This window comes from Drosophila yakuba, chromosome 2L (assembly GCF_016746365.2).
Source record: "Drosophila yakuba strain Tai18E2 chromosome 2L, Prin_Dyak_Tai18E2_2.1, whole genome shotgun sequence".
Classification (NCBI taxonomy): Eukaryota; Metazoa; Arthropoda; class Insecta; order Diptera; family Drosophilidae; genus Drosophila; species Drosophila yakuba.
In genome coordinates, this window is record NC_052527.2 from 12,513,805 (window position 1) to 12,539,372 (window position 25,568).

The 25,568-nt window shown below is 40.5% G+C and overlaps 3 protein-coding genes across 14 annotated transcripts in view; 1 reads left to right on the forward strand and 2 right to left on the reverse strand.

The window, feature by feature from the left end:
• Positions 1-63: 63 nt before the first annotated feature.
• On the reverse strand, positions 64-2,404 carry LOC6527888 (pescadillo homolog). The gene is made up of 4 exons (XM_002088924.3): positions 2,246-2,404; positions 1,907-2,140; positions 744-1,842; positions 64-681 (listed from the first exon to the last, which is right to left on the reverse strand). The coding sequence occupies exons 1-4, from the start codon at positions 2,261-2,263 to the stop codon at positions 146-148; spliced, it is 1,887 nt and encodes a 628-aa protein (XP_002088960.1). The 5' UTR covers positions 2,264-2,404; the 3' UTR covers positions 64-145.
• A 277-nt stretch (positions 2,405-2,681) lies between these two features.
• LOC6527889 (sodium/potassium/calcium exchanger Nckx30C) overlaps positions 2,682-25,568 on the reverse strand; it is a 35,891-nt gene continuing 13,004 nt past the window's right edge. For 2 of the 12 annotated variants that reach the window (XM_015197500.3, XM_039371188.2), the window contains exons 3-9: positions 24,480-25,096; positions 18,371-18,599; positions 14,037-14,230; positions 11,427-11,501; positions 9,637-9,891; positions 9,151-9,287; positions 2,682-9,048 (exon numbers count right to left, since the gene is read on the reverse strand). In XM_015197500.3, the coding sequence (XP_015052986.1) occupies positions 8,808-9,048; positions 9,151-9,287; positions 9,637-9,891; positions 11,427-11,501; positions 14,037-14,230; positions 18,371-18,599; positions 24,480-25,096 (1,748 nt within the window). In that variant the 3' untranslated portion in view covers positions 2,682-8,807. Of the gene's footprint in view, positions 9,049-9,150; positions 9,288-9,636; positions 9,892-11,426; positions 11,502-14,036; positions 14,231-18,370; positions 18,600-24,479; positions 25,097-25,568 lie in introns of those variants that run through there. The other 10 variants (XM_039371192.2, XM_039371191.2, XM_015197505.3 and 7 more) reach the window with 10 other exon arrangements.
• On the forward strand, positions 20,929-22,398 carry LOC6527890. The gene has a single exon (XM_002088926.4). It carries the CDS (start codon positions 21,450-21,452, stop codon positions 22,077-22,079), a length of 630 nt encoding a protein of 209 aa, XP_002088962.1. The 5' UTR covers positions 20,929-21,449; the 3' UTR covers positions 22,080-22,398.

Consider the following 25,568-nt stretch of genomic DNA (forward strand, 5'->3'; position numbering starts at 1 on the left):
TTGATTTTTTCTGTTCATACAATTTGTTCCATTCTTCAAATACCAAATAAAATATAAACATCATTTCGTTTCATTTACATTTTCATTGTTTATTGTTTTAACCTAAATCAAGACACAGATCCCCCCGAGCAGATATCTAGTTCGCTCACTTGCCCAGCTTGGAAGCCTTGGCGGCTGCGGCCGCCGCTTCCTTGCGCGCCTCCCGCTTGGCTGTCTTTCGGGCCTCCTTCTCGTTGGCCTCGTGGGTTCGTCGCTTCTTGCGCAGCAGCCACTCCTCCTTTTCCTTGGTCTGCTTCTCGCGGATGAGTTTCCGGAAGAGATTGCGGTGACGGGGCTTCACCATACGCGCTTGCAGGCGATGCTCGTCGACCTCGGCCTTGTGCAACTGCCGCTTGTTGACCTTGTGCACCTTGCCCGACTGCACGGACATCTTCTGCTTTTCCTCCTGCAGGCGCTTGGTCTTCTCGTCGAGCTCTTCCTCCTCCTCCTCTTCATCGTCGTCTTCGTCATCATCCTCTGGATCTTCTTCGTCTTCGTTGACACCATCGGGTCCGCCGTACTTCTTGTACTCGGCCGTTTCCTGCTGGTAGGCAAGCTGGAGTTGCGCATCGAGCAGCTCCTGGTCCACAGCCTCTTCTTCCTCTTTCTCCGCTTCATCTTCGGAGTCGTCATCGCTTTGGGCTGCAAACACGAGGAGTGTTAAATGGCTGTACTTAATTATAGTTAAAGGATCCCCAACTTACCATGTGTTTCGATCAGGGAGGGATCCAGCAGGGCCTTCTCTTCGGGCGGTATGTACGAGTCCCTCTTGGAGTCCACGAATGGCGAAAGGTGTGGTGGCAGTGTCTCGCCAATGAAGTACTTGTTGGTGGGCAGCAGCTGGCGCTGATTGACGCAGTCGAAGACCCACTGTGGCTGGATATAGTCACGCGAGATGTATTGCGTGGAAATGCTGGGCCTGTCGACGATCTGGTGGGTGATAGTCTCATCGGCCTCGTCATACGTTGAGCCAGCGAAGATTGACGAATCCCAGGACACCTTGCCGCCAAAGGAGCGGATGAGAATGACCAAGGGCTCGCGCGGAACTTCGCGGTTGATGAAGAACTTCAAACCCTTGAACAGGGTGCGTAGACGGCTCACTTCCTGGGCCTCCTGCTTCATCTTGATGATGCGCTTGGAGTCGCCGTCCTGCTCCAAAAGCTCCATGTCGATGTCCAGCTCCTCCTCGTCCTCCTGCACCTTGTCAGTGCGCAGCAGCTCAAAGTTCAACGCTGCAATGCGGTCAGATACAAAGCTGGCCTCATCCTTCAGGGATTCCTCGCTGTCCTGAAGCACGCTGCTTGGGAATTGTGGTGGATAGGCCAGATTCAGGCCGTGGAATAGCCGGAAGTTGGTGAAGCCCAGCATAATTGTATAGAACTCGACAAAGATGGACATCACCTTGAAGTCAACCTCCTGGCGAGACTGTGGCTTGAACGGATAGTAGTGCGGCACAATCCAAGTGACCTTCTGGCCCTTGATCTCCGCCTGGAAGTAGTAGCCCTTGATGGAGATGAACACCTTGCGCAGCGACTTGGACGCGATCACGTAGTGCAGGAACTCGATAGTCAGCCGGCGGCACAGGTTCGACTGCTCCCTAGGAATCAAGTGCAGCGAGGGAAAGGTGCTGAACAGAAAGAGCAGAGTCAGACAATCATCCAGATCCTTTAGGGCATCGATGAAGGTGGGATAGCGTTCCTTGACAATGTGATCGAGCTTGATTTCGGGAAACAGGGCCAATCGACGCTTCAGGTTGCGGAAATCCTTGATGGCGCGATCGCGATTGCTCTTCTTGGCAAAGATCTGTGGAACACTTGGGATGAGCAACGATTCTGTGGAATATATCTGGTACCTGTATCTAACATACCTTGTAGTCACGCAGCGTCCACACAATCGACTCGTGCAGCAGGAAGCGGATGTCCTTGGTGTGATAAAGGACCTTGATCTCCGAAGATCCCTTTTGAGCTCTACGCCTATGTTTCGGTTCCCGGGGATAGACGCCCTTCAGGATGCACAGCCTCCGGAAATCGTTGAGAGAGAGCTGCAGTTTCCTGAGCGCAGCCCGGCGGCTAATGTACTGCGTAGCCTCGCCGGATTCGTACTAATAAATGATTAAAAACATTAATTTCCATATGATTTCGTGGGAGTCTCAAAACACATAACCTTAAAGGCGGCAAAAAGTGCGCCGAAACCAATGAAAACCTACCTTCTTGGGTCGTCTCATTCTGCCGGTGTATGAAAATGCACTTTTTGTCAAGCCAAATCTGCTCTATACAGATTTATTTAAAGGAAAACACGCTGTTGACCAAAACACACGTTTTTTGTGTTGTTGGTTCAGCGTGGAAAGGAAGTGTGGCCGCTTTGAATTCAAAACACCAGGTGGTTTTGTAAATAATACCAAATTCGAGCGAAGGTGTGCAACTTAGCTGCAAATGGTAGATAACTTTGCTAAGGGAGAACAGTGCATGTAGGAAATCGATATATTAAACGCTGAAGTGAGCAATTACAATTTCGATATATCGATTTGTAACGGCTATTATGATTTAAATTAAAATAAAAGCATTTCAACAAAACTTTATTTAATAACATTTAAATTAAATTTAAATGAACATAAGAGGCATTTAAGAAAGTCACACGCATGCTGCCATTGGATAACTCATTTTATTGAATCTGTTTTTATTGTTTTTTATAGGTATTGTATTGAGAAAATAACATACAGTCTAAGTTTGTTGTATTATATAATATTCGTTATATATTAGTTAGTTTGAACATTAACTTCGTTTTTGGTTTTCGCCACGTGCTTACTGCAGTCGCATTTCGTTTCGTTATGCTGTCTTGCTTGATAACAAAAGTTTATTAAACGGCCCTTTCTCGTTTGCTGCGGCTCTTCTACAACTCTGCGTTTTTGAACATTCGTGTCCTTGTGTCGTGTTCTTGAGTGTCTGCTTGAGTAATTCTTCTGAGCTTTCAAAGCCTTGTTAACGGTTCGATGTAAATGTATCTGTATCTGCATTTGCATCTGCATTTGCATCTGCATCTGCATGCTGCATCTGAGTGTGGTTTGTTGTATATTTCACCTAAATAACTAGTTAACATTTCGGTTTATTCGCTATAGCTTCGTTTTGATTTACATAAGGTTTTTTGGGGCTTTCACCCCGCTCTACTCTGCGCCTTTCTCCAGCTGACGATCCTTAAAATGCTTTATATAACTTCATATACGTTTGCTTTATATATATCTTGAGTGCCAGCCATATATGTTTGCATGTATCGTTAGAAATTGACTATATATTTGATTTGCCTTCACTCCATGCCCGATTTTGATGATCTCCATTAACTGATGGGTATACTGGTATACTGGTGAATTTGGTTCGGTTGTTGGAGTTGGGAATCGAATGACTGCGTGTTTCTGGGTGTGTTTTGTATAAAATCTAAATGTCGTTAACTAGACGTACTTGTATAAAGTAAATAACTCGATGTATTACACCATACATACATACGTACATACATAAGTATTTATCGTACGAGCTCTCTGGTTCGTCACAGAGATAAAGTGAGTTCAGCATGGTATTGGAATCTTTGGGAGCGGGGTATCTACTTCTTTGATGAGTAAGTAGTGGGTTTCAATTATATTTTTAGACTGCATCAACTGAATATCTGAACTGACTTTAGCTCTCGTATTTGATGTTTTCCTTTCATGGTTTATTGTATTATTCATATAAATCATTTGTACAATCTTATGTGCTAGAAGCGTATCAGTTGTTAAAATTAATGTCTGTTATTATAATACTCTCATTGTTCGCTATTAAAATTACACACCCGTCTGCACTAATTACATGCCAGTATCGATAGATCGGTCCGCTTGTTTTTGTTCCGAAAAAACACACATTTGCATTTGTAAGGTAAAATTCAAAATTACAACGATCGAAACGCAACAACGGAAAATATACGTATTTTGGTGGGTAATGATAATTGTTATTACACACGACGGCTCTATATATATGTTCACGCACTATATCTGGTGACATCCGATGTCGGTCGGCTGATCGCTGGCATTACAAATAATAAACGCATCCGGTTTATACAGTTATAAATTTGAAAACGCTATAAAATCTTTAAATTAGTCTACCAATATGTTAACTATTACTTTTTACTGGATTCATATATTCATTCATATTTGCTTCATGCTTGCATTTTCGTTTAATCATTTATTGGTAATCGTTTGGTTTTCGCATATCGAACGAAAAATTCAAATCGAAATCAAATCGAAGCCGCTGAAAAGTTATTGTTTTCTGTGATTCTCTGCCTAAACAACGGACGCAACTTGAAACGGTCTCTAAATATTGTATAATTGAATATAAGTATTGCATACATTGCACTTCACGTGTTCTATTTGTATTCGTAATCGTAATCGTATTAAGTATTAAAAAAAGTAATCCACTTGGGCCGTGTGATCGCACAAACACGCTATATTCTATTTGCTATATGGTATTAGGTATATGGTATATGGTATATGGTATATGTGGTATATGGTACATATACTGTGTACTGGTTTATAAAAGTTAATAAATATCCGTGTGTCCCATATACGGTTTAGGTCTAGTTCGTAGATTATTTAAAGCTGAAATCAATGATTATGTGCTCGTTCGTTTATTATTCCCGTAGACGGTATGTGGTATATGTATGGTACGAGTATATCGCTATTTCTGTTCAAGACGATTGTATTTGGTGATTGACTTGAGGGCGTGATTAGTATTGGGCCAGATCAGATCTCTAGAAATGCATCCGAATGGTCTGTGCTTGTGTTTGCTAATTTTATTTGAAAACATCGAACATTGAATATCTAGTCATGCCAATTACGTTTAAAAACATAACAATCAATTGGGTATACTTACGCTTGATTTTTCTGCAAACTCAAAATTTGTTTGTGGACACAAAATTAGCAAACACAAAGTAAGTTTTTTTGTTGTTTTTTTTTTTTAGGTTTACTTTTTTCACTTTAATTTCAAACAATGATTTTTATTTTCATAGTTAAATATTTCATAAAGTATATATAGCATTACTATATCTTTCGATTCGATTTGGTTTGCTCTGTTTCGTTTTATCGTTATTATTATTACCTTCCTTACGCTTCGTTTATGTTTTATGAACGCTTTTGCTAATGTTTCAACAATTTTTTTGTGTTTTCGTTTTTGTTTCACTTTTACTTTTTACTTTTACGCAATTATTCAACTTGTTAAAAATCTATAACCATAACAATTTCATATATATATCTTTATATATATATGTTTCTTGTATATATTTCCTCTTATTTACGTTGCTTTAAAGCGAGACTTCAACGCCATTCGACAATTTTGTGTGTTGTGTGCGCTTTTGGATGATGATTTCGATTTGGGATGAATGGGGGAATCGGGGATTATGTTTATTGGGTTTATTGGGTGTTATAAGTTTTCAAAACATACATTTGGAAGTGGGAGAAGTTTCTTGAAATTATCGTGTTTATCTTAGTTCCCTAACAATTTTCTCAATTCTGTTCGGGCTTCCTCTCGGAATATTGGCGTTTGTAGATAGAAAATCGGCGCGATATGTTTAAATGCAAGTGTGTTAGCTCAGATGTGAGTGGGTGTGTGCGTGTGTGTGTGTGTGTGAGGGAAATTTTCAGTACAAGTAATTGCTGGGTGTGCTTTTCCATTTTCTCGTTAGGTTCTAATAAGATGTAGTTAAGTGTGAGAGTGTTTCGATCTCAAGTATTTTACTTTTATATAATAAATATGACTTGGTTTTAAAGTTAATTTGGAAGATATTTTTTTAAAGGTTTTCTATTCGATTTAGTTGCTGCTACCCTTTGTTGTCTTTAGTTTAACATATAGCATGTATAAAAGTTTAAGTTAATTTGTTGTTTGTTCTTGGAAGTTGTCTCTGTTAAAGCCTGGCGACCAAGGCAATCTTCTCGTGAGAAGTGAGCTTGCTACATAGTTGGGATATATACGATGCTGAGACGTATATGTATATCCAGTATAGAAGGACTAAAGTCGACACTTTTGGAATTAAGAGCTACAGTGAGAAATGCTTGGAGTGGCTGAGAAGTAGGAGGCTTACGAAGTGGTTAGGACTGACTAGGGCATTTGGACATATAGTTTCTAAATTATATGTAGTCAACGAAACTTGGGCATTCTTAGAAAGTAGTAACGTAGCTTTACAAACGATTGAGAGTCAAAGTACAGATACATTTTCAAAATAATACGATATAGTACGAAATGAAACATATTCAAGGTCTTAGATGACCCTTAGGAAGTCAAGTTCTCAGCCAACTTTCCGCTGGATTGGTACTGGTATACTCTTTCGCAGATGAAGGGATGCTGTGTCTTCTATGCGGAGAAGGGTGTGATGTAAGTCTCGTTCGAGTTTTATACAATGTCTCCTCCATCTCGTTCCCTGACAATCGCGTTGCTCCTGCGCTCTTCCGGTTCTCATGTTCTGCTGTTCTGCTGTTCTGCTGTTCTGCTGTGACCTTCGACCTGTCCATATCCTACATGCATATTTCATATTATCATTTATTTATATATTTATATCTGTGTGCAATCGAATGCACTGCACCCATGGGGTGTAAGAGCAGCCACTTAGTTACGTTAATTCTGCATTTGCATCGGCACATCGCATTGTTCAGTAGATACAGCATATAATTCAGCGAATGTGAATGCATATATAATTATTTCCGATGCGTTACAACTGCCTGTGGGTCTTCATGTTCGCAATTTCGCAGTGAGATTCGCATGTCGTACATATAGGAGTATGCATATAGTGCCATTCCACTGCGGAATCCTCTAAGTTCACTGGTAATAAAAATTATTGCTTTCTGTTCTGAGTGTTCGTGTGTGTTTGTATCTGTATCTGTGTCTGTATCTCTGTTTGTACCTTGTATGTGTATCTGTATTTGTATCTTGTCTTGTCGCTTCCTTAACTTGACTGCGAGCCATATGCAAACGTCTGGATATCCGTTAGATACATTGCCTACTTAAGTATAGTTGCATATATATATAGTAAGTTATCTTCTGGTATATATAAAATATATATATTTATATATAAGTATGTTTATATTAAGGTGTATATATGTATGAGTTTTATGTTAAATTATTTGGGTTTCTTTTCCATTTGCATTTCAACGCTTTTGCGGCCACTTGGTTTTACGAGTTTAGGGTTTTAGTTTTAGTTTTAGTTTAGAAAAATGTTACGTACCTTCTAAATAAAGAGAGCAAGTTGATTTTGTTTTGTTTCGTTAAATATCGTCTTATATGTCGTTTATATATAAATACGTTAATATGCTCATATATATGTACTTGGGGGACTTCATTAAGCAAAAAGTATATGAAATTAGTTTCTTTTTTTTTTTTTTGGTTTTTTTTGTATCTTAGGCTTTTGGTTTTTGGATTTGAAGTAGTCTATAATAAATATGGCTTCAATTTAAAGATTAATTTAAACTCTGCTCCTCCTACACGCCAACATGAATCAGAATTAGAATTAGGACTAGAAACGGGATCAGAACTAGAATCATAATCATAACTATAATTAGAATTAGAATTATAATTAGAATTTGAATTAGCATCGGACTGGAATCAGTGTAATCGATAATCATATCATAATGATCTGGTCTGGATGTATGGCAAATGCACTTAAGCAAATTGTTCAAAGCCATTCAAAGACATTCGCTTCGATTTAGCGTTGAATTCGAATACAACTGTAGCTTACTTTGAGAGTTTTGTTGTTCGATAAGTACGCAAATTATCACTTAATCAATACAGGTCAATATATAGTATGCCATGTAAGTGTGCGTGTGAGTGGATATATAAGTATTATGTATAAGTCGTAAACTAGATAGAGTTTAGATAGGCTCTGGATAAAGCTTTTAGGAGAAGAAATCTTAGTAGAGCACGCAAATGAAAGGCTTCTGCTCGATCGATCGAACCGAAAGAGCTCAACACAAATTTTGGAGGCTGCTTTCCTTTATCGTATCGTATCGTATCGTATCATATCATACCGCATATAGGATATAGGTGCCTTGTGCCGAGATATTCATATACGAGTACTTGTATATTTGTTTGATACATACAACATACATCTGGTATGGTGTATGGTATCTGGTTTCTTATGCTTGTAGTTAAAACCCAAACGTTAGGTAGATAGTTAGTAAGTGGTTGGGAAGCCATTGTCGTGTTTCCTTCTCGCTAGTTTTGGTATTGGTATTAGATAGTGTCGCAGATAGATACGATAGTTGGGAGCAAAGATTCATAGAGTTTAGGATAGGATAGGGTGCGGCTTGCGTTAAAAAGCTGCGCTAAACACTTTAAAGTAAATGTCTTTCGAAAAAGAAACGCTGGCACTAACTAACTCGCATTTTGTTAACGTTAAGTATTCGATTTCGTTAATTCAGTATCGCTTTTACATGTGTGTTGGTTGTGGTGTGTGTATCTGTGAGCGATGTATCTGTATCTGTATCTGTATGTCTGTCTGTCTGTCTTTCTGTTTCTGTCGGTTTAACAATTCGATTATTTAGCTTTAGTCCACTGTTAATTAATTTGTTTATCATCCATTAATTTGCTTGTATATAATTTAGCTAATTGGGTGTGAGGCTGACGGGGCGGGGTCCTCGTCTCGTCCTCGGCGGCATCCAGATATCCTTGGCAGGTATCCTTGCTGGCTCGGTAGCTCGATGGCACGACAGCCGGGTAACTCGGTAACTGTTGCCCGCTTTTGTCTTTGCCCCTGCCCCCAATTTAAAAGGGGCACGTGATCACATCGTATTCGAACATCAGCGACACGGCGACAAAGGCAAAATACAACAGAAACATGGTGAAGCCCAACCCCTTGTTCATGCGCCAGCGGAAGCAGGCGATCGACATCACCACGAACACCAGCATCATAAACAGGATGGTTATGGAGCAGACCATGCCCACCGAGTTCACCTCGACGGGCGCCCCATAGATGATGCCGTACAGCAGCCACGGTATCGGCAGGCTGGCGGGGATGTGGGGCAATGGGAAAGGGTATCCAACATATCCGGTTAGTTTCGGTTCTATTATAGTTGTCGTTGCGAATGGCCGGATGCCTACTACTCACCCCACGGTCACGTCGAATATGTTGCTGCCCACCGAACTGGACACGGCCATGTCGCCGAATCCCTTGCGTGCCACAATCACCGAGGTAATCAAGTCCGGAATGGAGGTGCCCGCCGCCAGGAAGGTCAGACCCATGACCTATTGGTGAGGCAAGAACGGAGTAGAGGGTTAATCAGCAGAAGGTACACAATTCATACGCATTAAGCTCTTTGTACACTAGAATGAATCATTTTTAATGTTTTCCTATTTATATTTCTAAAAATAAGTTCAGGGAAAATATTTTCATACTCCTCGGGCATTAAAATTGTTTACAACTGCAAATTCCGACGAGTGGTTTTTAGACAAAGAACTAAGAAGTTTTCCTTTACCAAATGGATACAAACGAAGTTCTATATGGTATATTCATTCATTTTATAGTTAAAAATGTTGTAGGATTTTAGGCTAGTCTAGCATATTAAGTGATGATTATTTTCTTTGGGGATTGTACCTCGGGCGGAATGCGCGCCGTGTCGCCGGCCACGTTGGCCCACCAGACCATCAGGTAGGAGAAGGCCGCGATCCACACGATGGAGCCAATAAAGGTGACCGGAAAGAAGCGCTTGCCGCGCGGCGTCCGCGTGTCGGGCAGTGTGAGCCACATGGGCACCAGGAGCGGGGCCACCAGGACGTAGGTGAGCCGCTTCCGCGCCGTGTCCGGCCAGGCCATGCTCAGTGGTTCCGGCTCATCCTCGATTTCGGGCGCCTTTTGGTCAAGGCAAAAGGCAAAGTGAGAGATTGGCGATTAGCGACTTGGACCGAACTCAACTGAAGTCTGTTAGTATTAGCCGTAGTATATGGGTATATATATGTATATATATATTTATAATATTAAATATGTACGAGTAATACGGAATTTGTTGTATAAAATATATAGTAAAAATGTGGGTGGGAGTGTAATTGCAGTAGTGAGTGAGAGTGAGTGACAGAGTTTCACTCAGTAGTGGTGTTGGTTGATTGATTTCGACGTCGGGTTCTGAGGTGAAATGCGTTCTGAGTTATGTTTACAGATGGTCATGAGTCGGTTACGGGGTAACACAGCTTTTGTCATAGTACAAATTTTGCTCAGCTTTCGGGCTTGCAATTAGATACGAACGATGTTTGTTTGACTTAGTTTGATTAAGTTTGACTGGGTTTGATTAAGTTTGGTTTGTCTGGGTTCTTATTTCTCTGGTGGAGGCGCGCAGACAGGCGTTTAGAGCTTGCTTGGCGGTATCTACGTGGATTCGGTGTTCGGGTTCGATCAAGATACTTATACTTAGTGTGGTAGTACGAGTGTGGTAGTTCAAGGGGTGCACTTACTTTCTAGCAGGTCTACAATTATGAAACGACACGTTACGATACTGTGATACTTGTGCTCAGAGAGATGGTTAGACTTAAAACGTGCAGAGTTCTACCAGCATCGCAATTGCAGTGGTACTACAGTGGTGCATTGGTACAGTGGACATGCTCAAGTTAGACTTGCAAGTGCAACAACACACAGACACCGTCTACAAGGTCGATCAATCGTGAACAAAAGTAGAAAGTAAAACTGATTAACAGAAGTGTCTAGTGGTCTAGTTTTCATATCACTAAGGTTAATGCTACTCCAAATATACTTGTGTCTTTTTGTGTTTTTTTGTTTTTTTTTTTTTTGGGGTTAGTGGGTGACGATACTCAGAAGCTTTGCAAATGCAACAACTAAGTGGGAATTTAAGTGCGGTCTACACCTCACGCTCCTGGCCAGTAACCCAAGTTTCCCAGCTATTCCACAAATATTCCCAGTGTATTTAATTCTGTTTTTTGAACTGATTAATATGGGTTAGTCATTGACGACGCTGCGGTTTTTGAACCTGGCATTCTGGGCATTCATAATTAATCATCACGCCGCAAGAGGTGATTTCATGTACGATTTCTATACATAGAATGGACGGACTTATCGGTGTAGTAAAAAAAAAAGGCAATAATCTTTAAATTGTGTTCTAAAGACCTATATAAATAATTACAAATTCTAAATATGACTGTGCTAGTCCCCGATTTTTCTTAAGGGGCCACTGCCAAGGAGCTCTTGTGTTCGACTCGCGTGCAATTGTCTGATATTTTCATTGTTATTGAATAGAAAAAAAACATTTTTGTTTACTATAAGTTTGTTGCAAAAAATAAAAGTAAAGATTGTATGCAATATATAGAAGAGCGAAGTTAGATAGATATAGAGAGAAAGATAGATAAGAGAGATCAATAAAAATTGTTTATGAAACTAACTTTGATGCTAAATTTGCGTGTCTGAATTTTGACCCTCTGCTCAATCCAGCTAGGACGTCGACCACTCAACGATGGCTTTAGTTGATTGTTCAAGATATTTTATAAATTTATATGACAAGTTTTTGGGAGAAGAGTACACATTTATAAGTATATATAGCGATTTCAAACATAAGGTTTTTGGATCTCAGGGCCAAGTCCTTCGAATCAGATCAGTTATGGAAATAAAACTTTGATTAAAACTTAGGCTGTTGGAAAAGTAGAAGACTTTTGGGGGGAGTAGACAGATAGATAGTTTGGAAAGAAGGCTGTTCACAATGTTTAGTAGAAGTGTGGGTATTCGGGGAGTTACGTAACAAACACATACGGATCGGGGAAGAGTGGAAACACAAACACAATTTGCTGGTTGTGGGTAACACTGCGTTTATTTTTTTTAAGGATTTTCTTTTACTTTCTTTAAGACCAGAAGCTTAACTCGGAAAATTCGGTTTAAGCGGCCTGCGAGGCCAGCCATGTTGTGTCTAATTGTGAGTCGAATTCAAATGAGGTCGCAGTAATTGAGGCGAGTCAGCACCTCAGAATTTTGTTTGTTTGCTTTGTGATCTTTGCATAAATCAAATGAAAAGAATGTAATTAATAACCGACTAGGAAGCGGGATACTCAACGGCAAGCCGAAGTCGAAACACCCTTGCAGATGGAGTTGTATTTTTAGATTAACTGAAGTTGGTTGTAAACGATGAAGCGGTTAATTCTGATTTCGTTATTCTGTACATCATTTCCACCGTAAGTCAAATAAAAGACCAAGGTTTCTGTTCCAGAAAAACTACTGCTTTATCGAATACAATTCAACCATCATATAGCTGAGTTTACACGGTGCATCAGCTGCATGCTGAGCATTTATTTTGCTGACTTGCCGTGTAAGCCCAGTTTTTAAACAGACTAGGATACAATTGTTCTTCGAACGGATGACGGAACTTTGCAACTCTCTGCTAGAGGCAGGGTATATGGTGCCCGCAATGAGCATCCGGAATGCAATGCTACTAAGGCTGCTGCTTTTGCTGCTTATATTGCTGATGGGGGGCCAAAGCCAAGTGCTTGCGCCTATGCATAAAAATGTTCGATTACGATACGCGGTTCACAAGTTACGATATGCGAGCACACACGCTGTGTGGGTGGGTGTGGTGATCTTTGGTGGTTTTTAGGCGCAGCTACTTTGCATTGAAATGACTGCATCGCGCATTAGTGAATTATGAATGGAAATTATAATATGCAGGGCACATGGTAACGACTTTGGTTATCATCGGTTATTGTTATTTGTTGGGTATTACTGTAGATGGTTTTTGTGGATGGTTCAACGCTAGGTACGATAAACGAAATTAGGTAAAGACACAAAGCAAATGAGTTCCAAATGGGTCATACGGTATAAGAGTATGCAAAAATTTTTACTATTCCGAATTAGCTCTTCTTAATCTGGGGCAAGACAAAACACACACAGAGATATAGATAGATAGATAGATAGTTCGATAGAGATGGATGGTGGGTGGTAAGATGGGGGCATGAAGATACTCCGAAAGAAAGGGAGATAAACATACACAAACAGAACGAAAGAAAGTTGAGAGGTGGACAGGAGGAAAGTTGAGGCGTGTGTGTTATTGTGTGTGTGTGTGTGCGGTAGAGAGTTGTGTGTGGTGGGGATGGGTGGGTTTGAACAGTTGTATGGATAAGAATTGAGGCACAAATCGTTGATTAGTTTAAGTAAAGGTAAGGTAAGGGCTTAAACAAAAAACCATAAAAAGTCACACATAAACGTTGCATAAACACACTGACGGATCTTTTTGGTTTTTTAATTCTTTTCGCTTTTCGGGCCTACACACTTAGGAATTTTACATTTTTAAACCGGCAAAAACAGTGGGAAACGAACAAGGGAACACATATGAAAGAACTTGGGAAAGAGTATACATCAAAACATATATTTAGGTGGGAATTAGAAAACACACCATGGTTCAGTTTAGTATCAGTTCAAACGTTGCATCAATCAGTTAACCAATCAGTTGCTCAATTAATCAATCGATTGGCAATGTTAAGGAATCATGCCAACAGCTAGAATTGGAAAATGGTGTGTATATTTTTGTAGGTCGCTTGAACTAGTCGCTAAACTCTGTCTGGACATATAGGTAAAGCTTCCAATTGAAAAAAAATCCGATTTAAAAGATGTACGATATTAAGTTTTACGATATTGAACTACGGTGTTCGATAAAATGCAATCTAAATGGGATATCCGGTAAGCGATATTCGGATTTAAGGCGATTTAACTATTTCACCGCGACAGAGTTTTTAAAATCCCGTCTACTTTTCGAATTACGATATTCAGGTGTCCGATTTGTAATAACTTTTCCGATTTGTTGCTTGTATGAAGAATGCAGCGCATTTTGTGTGACACAATCAATCAATCAGTTTGTAACGAAAGCACAAGGAAACCGAAAGCTCAAATCAAATCAATGGTTATTCCAAAAGAAAAAGACATGCCTAAGGAAAATCATGAGCATCATTTATCATTAGCACATCGTACGGATTACAATGGGGCCACAGCGGAAATGGTCATGGGGCACTTACCGAGTCGAGGGTGGTATCGATGTTCCCATTGGGACGATCGGCGAGCGTGGTCTCCTTGAGGTTGATCTTGACGTGGTTGGCCGCCGAGGTGGTGGCACCACCGCGCTGTGGTTTGGTGGCATCCAGCAACACCTTCAGCGAGGCGATGGCGTGCAGCTGCGTCGCCTTCTCGTCCACTTTGCCTGGAACATCATCTTTGTCATTGTAATTGTGTGTGGTTTGGTTTTTTTTTTGCGGGTGTTTCGATAAATAATGCAGTGTTTTTGTTTATTGTTTGTTTGTTTGTTTGTTGGTACACAAAACACGAGTGAGGTGTTGGTGGTGTTGGTGTGTATTTGGCGAGTAGCGGTGTTGTCGTTGTTGTATTTGGTTGTGGTTACGGTATTCGGTATTCGGTATTCGATATTCGGAATTCGGTTTTCGATATTCGGTTTTTTTTGTTGGCACACAACGAATTGAGTTTTGAACGCAAAATCCAAGTGTTTATTTTTATTTGATATATTTTTTTTGGTTTGGTATTTTTTATTTTTTGCGAAAAATCAAAAGAAAAAAAGAAGAAAAAGAAAGAATAAAATTGCATCGATTAAAATCAGAAATAAACGAATTAACCCAGTTACGAGTTTCATTTTCAGATTTAGTTTCTTTCTTAGATCATTTAATTTACAATCAAATTCACTCATTTAGGGGGTTGGATTGGATCGTTCATATACGCAAATATATGTCTATATGTATATTGAAAATATTTTATACAAAATGTTGATGTCAGTTGCGAGACAGCATTTGGAGGTTGCTCGAGTAAGTTATAGCTAGGGGGTATAGTCTAGTCTATAGAGTAGAGTACGGGGTATGACAGAGTAGAGCGGAAGAGAGCGGGTAGAGCAGAGAGCGGAGAGCGGAGAGCGGACAGCAGAGGGGAGGGGTTCGTAAGCTGACTAGGACTACAACTAGGACTATGAGTAACTAGGATCTATACTAGAAAAACACTACTAATATTTACCGTGTCAGATTCTCATGGGTTTTTGGTCTAACTTTTGTCTCTGAATCAATCCGATTCAATCTATTGAGTGTGAACTTGTGTTTTGCACTAGGAGCTGATTAAATATTCAAGAATTTTATCTGGTTTTCGATGATGCTTGGGGATCGGACGGGGTTTTCTGATGGATATCAATTCAATTCTTTTCAGTTCAATTCGATATAATTCAATTCGGTTTTTTTGTTGTTGTTGTTGTCAATGCGGCGTGAAGTTCTCTTTTTGGAATTTACACTTTCTCAGGGGATCATCTGACTAAATGGCTACAATTGAAAGACCCCTTTTCTAGCATTTCTCTAGGTATATATACATATACATATGTGTGTATATATGTTCACGATTCCGTATGACTTAAGACCAAGCTTAGCTTACTTTTCTACAGATCGTATGTGTGTAGCGCGTTGGATGAATTTTGAGGGGACTCTTAAAAGTATCGCTATGACTATCTTTGGTTTTAATACAGACCTAGAGAAGAACATGCTCATACTGATAACTGAGCAAAAGCACGTCTATCTAGTTCGCGATGGGACTTGCGGTTTTGGTTGCTCTTTACTGAACTGGTAATTAGTTAACTAAACTGGAGTGGCAGGGCCATTAGACAGATCTATCGAGATCATTGCCATCGGAGGTTGGAAAATGATGATTTCCGCCCGTCTCTGCCGGATTTCCACTGAACGCAGGCCCAAAAACACAATTCCCATGCCGCGAGCATATCGAGCCGTAAGAAACACACATGTAAACAATATATGACGAACATTCCAATGACAAAAAGCGATCCGACCTATGCAAAAACAACCTGAAACAAGCTCGACTAGTCGCACATGCAGTCGCAGCTCGTTAATAGTTTAAATAGTTTTCTATCTACTCGGTTGTGGAGTGTGAATGTGGATGGGTGTATAGTATTCAATATGTACTATGTACTATGTATGAGCCCCTAAGTCTAAGTCTAAGTCGAAGCCGATTTTGAGCAGCGTTGCTGCGAGCCAATTGCACTAGTTGCTAACCAATTACAATTTCAATTACAATTACGATAATGATTACATTTAACACATACAACACTAAAAACGCATAGTTAATATATGTACAATATAAATTGTTTTGTTTTTGTCACGCGTCAAACTCAACTCAATCCAGCATTCAATGGCATAGGTACTCGCACTGAACTATGGCATATATTAAATCTGCAGTGTATCTCTGTATCTGCAGTGGATTTAACAAGTAAGTATGCCATTGAACTGCGCGAACAAACTCTAGGAATTTGCAACTATAAATTCTCTATGCTAGATATATAACGCATATGTATATATATATATATAGATATATTGATATAAATGTAACTCCAAACTGACATTGAACAACATAAAATATTTTCGTACTTTTGGTTTCTTATTCTTGTTTGTTTTTCTGTTTTTCTGCTTTTATTGTTTTATATTTTGGTTTTCTTGTTTGCAACAAAATGAAAAACAAAGCCGAAAGTAAGTAAGTAGCGTATTTGTGAAGCAATTGCAACTGAAGGCAAAGGAGTAAACCCTTAAGGCCTAATCTAATAATCTTTAACTGAATTTAACTGACATCCGCTTTAGCTGCCACAAATCTGAATCATCCAGCTAATAGCTAATTTAAATCGGGGAATTTTCGAATTGAAAACTCAGCTGTCAGTAAACAATGAGGGGATTATGCAAGTGCATTGTGCCCGACTTAATATATTCCTAACAATTTAATCGTATTAATTAGTTTAGCTCCTGCAATAAGTTAATACTATATTTCCCCATATAATTATGTTTGAATATTTTGACTTATCTCTTGAGTTTAAGACGAATTTGTTTTATCTGTAGCTTTAAAGACCCTGTAATAAGTTAGCACATATCTAATGGTTGAGGTAGGCCCACTTGGAGCTACACGAATTCTAACACTTGGCACCTGCGAACCTTGGCGAACACGCCCCTGAGCTGCCTCATTTCGATTCCATTCGTTTGGATTCGATTCGATTCGTTTCGTTTAGTTTTCTGTGGGCCATTGCCGTGGCAACGACACTGACGACGCCTTTCCTACATATTCATGGTATTTTCAGTAGCCACACTCGATCTGAATCAAAACATCGAAATAAATGGTGGAAAGTGGGGCCGGTGGGGATTCGATTGGAAACTTTTTAGAACTACAGAATCTATTCAATGGTGGGGCAGTCACAATATCGCGATGACCTTTTCTCTTCCTGCCCCACCCGAAATCAAAGGGTTAGTGCTGTCAATCGCGCCTGCTTTCCTATTTTTCCCATTCATTTTTTTGTTTTTTGTTGCTTTTGGCTTTTGGTGCTAATTCTGGTCGACGGAGCGTCTGGGCCTGGCGTGCTAATTAGGTAAGTGGCTTCAAGGTCGCCATTAAAAAAGTGAACCAAAGCCAACGAAAGCCAAAACCAAGTTGAAAGAAAAACAAAACCAAACCGAACCGAACTGAACTGAACTGAAAGGCAACAACAAGGCAACGCAAATGAGAAATGGAAGTACGAGTGAAAATCGGAGCATAGACATAGATATAGATATAGTTACAGATATAGATACAGAAACAGAAAGAGTAATTGGATAGAGCCGCAGAAGTGGAAGGATGAGCGAAAGTTACTTCTGGCTGGCAAGGCAAACATCCAATTAGAAGGAATACTGAATTTACACAGAGTTTTAGGGAAACCGAAACACAAAACTGTAAACTGAATTTGTAACAATTTTACTTTAGAACAGATATAGATAACAGGTACAGGTACAGGTAGTAAGTATATATAGTATAGTATATAGTAAGAGTATATAGAGTAGAGTTCTGGATGTTATTGCATTTGTATTTATCTTATTTTGGATGTAAGCGTGGCGGATTTGGGAAGCACTGAGCCACAAATTGTAAACGGTGAATCATTATACAAATTTAATTTGTAGATAAACTCTTTAAATTTTTATCGTTAGATGTATTCAAAGGCTTTCATGACTAGGTATGTGACTTTACAGGAAACGCACAAAAATATTACCCATACGCCATGTATACCAGCTTTTGAAATCATTGGCTATTCAAAAATGTGTTCCTTGATTTGTACAATTTGCTTATCAGTGCTCTGGATTTGGATTTGGATTAGGATGGTGGAATGCTGGTTGTGGTTGGGGAGCTCTGGGTGGTTAATGGTAAGCCGGGTATCGGGGTACTTCGTTATGGGGACTTTTAGTAGCATTCTTTTTTGTTTTTTTTTTTTTGCTTTTGGTTCATTGCATTTTTGGCATTTGGCTTGACTTGTGCAAAACACACTGTGGCAACTCAACGAACTTACCATCGTGTAGTGGATCTATCGTGTGTATCATTAGCTGTAACAGGCCGTGGCGGAACTTGGCACCGGTCTGAGTACTACCCGAGGTGCCGCCCCCGCCGCTGCTATTACCTGTGGCGCCCGCATTGCTCGATCCGGGCGGACCCGAGCGGGTTTCGCTGGCCGCCCGCGATGTTACGGAGCCGCCCGGCTGGGTGGCCATCGATGTTTCCGAGGAGTTGGCCGCATTACCCTGCAGGTGAAGGAACGGAGAGAACGGTGGGTGGCATGGGTTTGCGGTTACGGTTACGGTATCGGGTTTATCGGGTAACGGTAACGGTTACGGTTTCGGATTGGGTTTATATTTTCATTTTTTTTTGTTGGTTTTTTGATTTTGATTCGGTTGAGTTTTTCGAGTTGTGGTATTTTTCAGAGAGCGGTGTAATGTTTAGTTATTTTATGGTAAGCATATTTCGAGAAAAAGGTGAAAAGAAGAAGAAGAAAAGTTTATTATTGCAATTTGTATAAATTTACAGTTGAGTGTAGCTTTTGGGTTTTTCTCTTTTTCTATTGTCGCATGTATCTGTAGCTGTTGTTGTACTTGTTCTTGTTGGTGGTGTTGGTGTTGGTGTTCTTGTAGTTGTAATTGTATTTGTAGTTGTTTGTGTGACTTAAGAACTAATCGAATCGGTAAGTGCAAGTTAGTTGGGAGCCAATATCTGAACAGAACTCAGGAAACATCAACTGAAAATGTAAACGAAATCAAGAACTCAAGGAATGTCGAAACGGAAAATGAAAGTAAAACAAACAATCGTTTACCACAACATCCAACAAAATACGTTACGATATACGGACCACTTGCGATCAAACTGTGCAGCCGATCTATATGGAGTATGGTACAGTCTGAGGATCATATACGAGTATCAGAGAGATCGACGGTCAGAAACTTGGGTTCGAGTGGCTGTTTGACATACCGTCAAAAAGTGGATGTTGAACAGTACAAAATATATAGTTTTATAGAGTTTCTGAATGTTTTTTGTGCAACAAAATAAACATATCGATCGGTGCGGTAAACACTTTCATTATTTCATTATTTACAGAAGGAAAGTAGGTGCTAAGGATCGATCTTGGAAGTATTCGGAAGAGAGCCCAAACACCTTGGGCTCCTTACAGAGGTGAAACACATGAGTCGTATATTACAAAATCAAAATGATAAGTTCGATGATGGGGAAACAAAATACGTATAAATGATCACTTTTCGTTTTTGGTCGTTGGAAATTTTCTGTTTTTCTGTTTGTCTGTTGCAACAGTTTGGTTGGGTTTTATACATACAAGCTTTATATGACTTTCTTTTTGGTTTTCATATATATTTTTTTTGTCAGTTGCTTTTTGTAAAACAAAATGTACACATATTGTTGTATTTTTTATATCTGTATTGATATTTGTCAAAGCGCAGTGGGAAGTTTTGTTGTATTTCATTTTGCCTTCACTATAATCAAAAAGAAACAGATAAAACACAAAAACATTTGGAATAACTTTGTCGGAGAACTGAAACCGAAAAATACTTTCAATTGATGCGAATTAATAGTTGGCACATTAGCGAAGGAAGCGCAGGCAAATGAGGGGTATAAACTGATCAATTGATATTGATTTCTGATCGGAATCGGTGGATCTAACTAATGCAATGCAAGGCAAGCACTACTCGCACAGCTACGAATATCTAAAACGTGTACTGAATGAGGCGGGGAGGTGACTAATGGGTAGTCTAATGTATGAATGGAAACGAAACGTTATGATAATTGGCCTGCTTATACTATATATATTTATATATATACTACGTGGTGGTGTAAATGAGAACGAGTCTTTCGTAACTCCCATTCATAAGTCGACTGGACCGAAGCTGAAGCTGTAGCTGTAGCTGAAACTGGAACTGGAACTGAAAGTGAAGCAGGTGTAGGGCAAGTCAAGTTCAGACCCCTCACCATCACCATCATCACCATCACCATCTCGTCGACTTAACAAGTGGCTCGTGCCCAGGTGAACTACCCCAGTGGGGCTGATTATAATGCTAATTAATGCCCAGTCATGTTGTTGATCGGACGTAGTGGCCCCTAGCTAATGGTCTGGGTTTTCTGCTCCAATCACACTCATGCACGATTCGAACTAATCGCACTCAGCCACTGACGCAAATTTTGAATACACCTGTGAAATGTGATGAATATCGCTAAAGTTTACATGCTCAAGAGAAAGAACTCTCTCCAAGGGGATTATTCACCTGTGGATTGAACCTGTTCCAAAACTGCGGGCTGTCAGATCGCACAGATTGATGTCGACAGTCCAATTAGTCGCAATTAATGACGGACTATCTATATTAGCTGCAGTCGTGTATGAAATCACCCCAAAAGTATTTTATAATATCGAAAATTCATCACCGTTCGAAGACAAAGACGAGGGGCAATTTACCTTACCACAGTGCTTAAAACACATAATGAATTATTTAAGTCCAGCATGAATCACTCTACGTAACTGCAAAACAAAAAAAAAACTCAAGATCAAGACTCGGCTCGAAATTTCGCCTGTCAACCTGAGTGGCTTACCAAATGATCTAAGAGATGCAAATCCGCAAGACAAACAGCACGCTCAAATTGTCACTCAACCTGTTTGCACACTATAATGTAATTGAATGCCAAATACGAGTGGATATCTCGGAAGAGAAATCCAAATCGGCATCGAAATCGGAATCGGAAGAAGTTGGCAAGCAGCCAGGGTGACCCCCAAAGCCAGTTCCAAGAAATGGCGCAAATATTCCTGGGATCCACGTGTGACGTAGCTGCCCATTTGTTTACGCGCTCCACTATGGCGGAATGATAAAGCGACTGATATCCGACTGATAACCGGCTCAAAGGCCCCACAACGATGCACTCACAATGGGCACCCGAGAGCTTAAGTCTGAGCCCGACTTCGGATCTTGGCAGTTCGATTGCGGTCGGTGCTGTAATACGAGGCTTTATATATAGCGCGGTGAGCCGCGCGTCGTCATTTAGTCACGAAGCCTTAAGCAAACCGCATCGGAACAGCGCGAATAGATCGAAGCCTAGGCAGCATGTTTCAGAAAAGGATTATCGAGTTGATCACGGTGCTGGTGTATTGGGTGATCATCACGCCCACCACCTACAAGTACTGCACGCAGAACGGAATAATCAGGATGAGCTTCGACACCTTGGTGGGCACTGTGGGCGACCACTGCACCCTGGCCCTCTGCCTGATGATTGGATACGTGGTCTTCTACCGCATCATCATCTTCATTTACATGAAGTTCAAGGTCTGCGACATTCGCATGTGGGACGAACTGCAGCGGGCCAAGCAGGATCCGGAGGCGCATCTGGACAAGAAGTCCTACTACCAGCCCGTCTCCACCGAGAACATCGATGTCGTGGACTCTGGCAAAAAGAAGAGCAGACCAGCTACACCCAAGATGATAAGGACCATCAGCAATCCGCTGCTCATCGAAAGCGATCTGGCGCGCATTCACATCAAGCACGAAACGCGGCCACTGGAAAGTGCCACCCTACCCCGACTGCAGCAGGCACAGGTCCACCCTAGTCCGAGTCCCAGCTTGAGGAGCGCACCACCAGTGCCCCAAGTGCAGAAAAGTGCCACTCTACCCAGCCAGCACAGCAAAGGTGTGATTATGTCTCCCAAAGTTCTGATGCCCAGAACTCAACAGGTGTAGACAGTGAGTGAATAGTGCCTACAAAAGTGTGCTCATGATTGCGACTACCAGTCTTAGTTTCTGTGAAATTCTGAGCTCAACTTAAGAGGACTACGTCCAGCATCCAAGTATTAGCTACTGCCCAAAGATCGATAATCGAAATAAACACGAAATTAGTCAATCCTCACATTCCAGTGTACTCGTTCGCGCGAGCTAAATTAATAGTTTAATTAGTGAATATATTTATTACTAGACGTAAGGCAGCTTTTGTTATCCATGCGTTAATATGCGTGAGTTTATTAATAATAAATAAATAAAATGCATCTCTTGTAAAACTAAATCACACGTATTTTGTGGGCGGTACAAGAACGGGAAAATATATGTTTAAAATAGTAACCCTTATGGATACTTAAGACTCATCCTATCGAAATCCTTATCAAAAGTGAGCTGCGAATCCAAATCTTGATTTGTGCACCATCCGCAAATACAAAGTGAATGCACATCAAATACTATTTCTTAGCACTACCAAAGTTTAAAAGGATTTGGGACATCAATTTGGTAAAACCATCGAACTGTTTCTTTTGATGAAGCTCTTCTAATTAATTGAAATTAGAAAAATTCAAGTTAAATAATATTATTAGCAAGGACCTTTTTGAGAAGACATACCGATACAAAAAACTAAGACTTATTCTAGGTATTAACCTGGACGTGAGGATGAAACGGTGTGCACATGAGGTGTGTTATACAGAGCAAGAAGCTGCGACAACGGTCTAAATAAAGGTGTTCTACGCATGCGCACAGATCTCGTTCTCCTCCCACTCAATCCGTCTCACTCGCACTCGCACTCTCACTCGCGCAGCATGCAGCGGACTGGGTTCGAGTCCCGGCTGAAGTCTAAGATCAACAACAAGATCGAAAATTCAAATTCAAGCAGTGTGTGCAAGGTTTCTTTCTGGGATTCACTCGCATGCAGAGTTCTCTTCGGATCGTGTCAGGAGTGTATGCCCTGTGTAGATGTGTCTGTGTGGGTGTATGTGAGTGAGTGGGCGTGTCCAGTGGGCGTTTTCAGTGGGTGTGGGTGTGGGTGTGGGTGGGTGTGGAGTTACACAAGTCGAAAGACGCATAGCAAATCAAACGGTTGGCTAACAAATGGAATCGAAGCTAAGTACTAAAAAGGAAATTAGAAGTATAACTAGTGAGTAGAATCAAGATTACTTCGATAGCATGAAAGAATAGTAAGAATAATAAGAGTAATGATAAAAGTTAGTAGAACTCGGAGGTGCAACGCAGCCGGATATAACCAGTTAGCTCAGCTCTGTTCAGCATCATAAACACAAAGCACTTTGAAAACTAGCTTTTATAGAAAAGATCTAAGCATTATTTGCAATACTTTCAGAATTGCCTTAAACCCTTGGACGTTAGATGCACTGGGAATCGCATGAGTTTTGTATTCTTCTAGAAACCGGTAGAATTGAAATGTATTTCAGATACGTGATGTCAATTTCTCAATTTATTCCGGAGGATCTAAAATGTTCAGTTGCAAAAAGTAATTCCAACCGGTTAAGTTGTACCTTCCCAGTGGGTATTTTTAATTAGACACTCCCCGTGGGAGCGAAAAACCGGTTTTGAGTGGGAAAAGCCACAAAGATGGGTCTAGAAATGCCATATAGGTGAGTAGACCGATTTCGAACTGTAATGAAAACAATAGTGGGTCAAGGCGATGAACGGAAATCGCGCTCATTCAGTATTTCCTGCACCAGATTTCGAATCGCAGGTGAAATTTGAGTGGAATTGGTAGATTCACTCTGAGAGTCTTTTCAATGCCACCTATAAGCAGCAGATACATCTTAGTCACTGACGTTTCTTCAATGATTGCAACAACGATGGCCCTTAGTCATAACGACTTAGCACCTGCTAACTGGTTAAAGTCCGGCACGCGCCAAATGCTCGCATGAAACTGAGATCGAGACTGAGATTGTGATTGAGATTGAGATAGGGGATGGGGATACGGATGGATGGTTGGATGGTTGGATTAATAGGTGGGAAAAACATACACAAAACGAAAATCAAAAACGAAATTTCGTTCCTGGCAAAGGATCTTTGTTTTCGTTTTAACTTTGATTCTTTTCTTTATTCATTTGGCACACAAAATTTTGGCTTTCAATTTCGCTTTCTCTTTTACGATCTTCTTGATTTACGTTTTTTGTAATGGTTTTTTTTCTTACTTTGGTTTTTTCATTTTATTTTTGGAATTTTTTACGTTTCGAAAACTTTTCTGTTTTCGTTTTCAATAAAGAATTATTCGAGATAGAGAGAGAGAGATTTGTTGGAACTTTTTGGTTTGATTTGATTTGAATTGATTGATTTGATTTGATTTGATCTGAATTTGATTTGTTGCAAAAAAACTTCCCAACTACTTACTGCTGGCATAAGTTGATCTGTACTTCTGACGCGAGTCACCTTGTTTTTGGTAATCATCTTCTTGACGCACGTCTCCACCTGGACGTTCCACTTCATGAAGGCCACATAGCCGATGTAGATGGTGAACAGGATGAGGGCCTCCCACCAGAAGATGCGATTGTCCCGGAAGAAGTAGATGAGCACCAGCAGACTGATGCTGTAGAACGAGCAGTCGCGGAACAAAGGCCACCAGGTGAGCGACAGGACCGTCTTGGAGAAGAGCGCGCACATCCCGATCACAAACAGGATGTTGAACACGGCGGAGCCAACGATCGTACCAATGCCCACATCATCGAACGACACGAAAACGCCAATCACACTGGTGAAGAGCTCGGGGGCACTGCCACCCGCCGCCATAAACGTTGCGCCGGCCACATCGTCCGTGATGCCGAGCTTTTCAATGATTACGTCAAGGGAAGGCACGAAGAATTCATCACAGACAATGGCCAGCGCCACAAACATATAGATCACTCCAATGATGTGCAGGATGACAGCGCCGTTCTCAAGCTGTTCTTTCGTGAATAGATCTTTCGGGAATAGTGGCGTTTTCGTGGTGGTCGAATTATCGTTGTGCGTGTCTGCAAACAAACGGAACAAAGATGCAAACAATCGGATTAGACATTAAATGGAAATGGAAATGGAAAGGTTCTTAACTTTAGTCCTTAGTCCATATTTGCATTGTTACAGCGGCATTTTTCTTTCATTCTCGGTAGCAACAAGTGAACGAGATAATTGAATCAAACGAATTCCCTTGAATTGAAAAGCCCTTTTCTCGTTGGCTTTGTAATGAAATAAAAACGAGTCTGCATAGAACCATTAAACGGTCTTAAATGCTAAATAAAAAACTGAAAAATGTGTGAATTTCTGATTTCTACTTAAATTAAATCACAATCGAACAAATTGAATCAGTTGTGATTGTTGGAAATCTCTCCCGGGGAAAGTGAATAAAAATAGTTGGGCTTGTAATGCTATTTCGAGGAATTTTCCATCGTGGCGTTATGCAAAATAATCCGTTAGCTACTGCTGATGAATTTATATGAATAATAATTT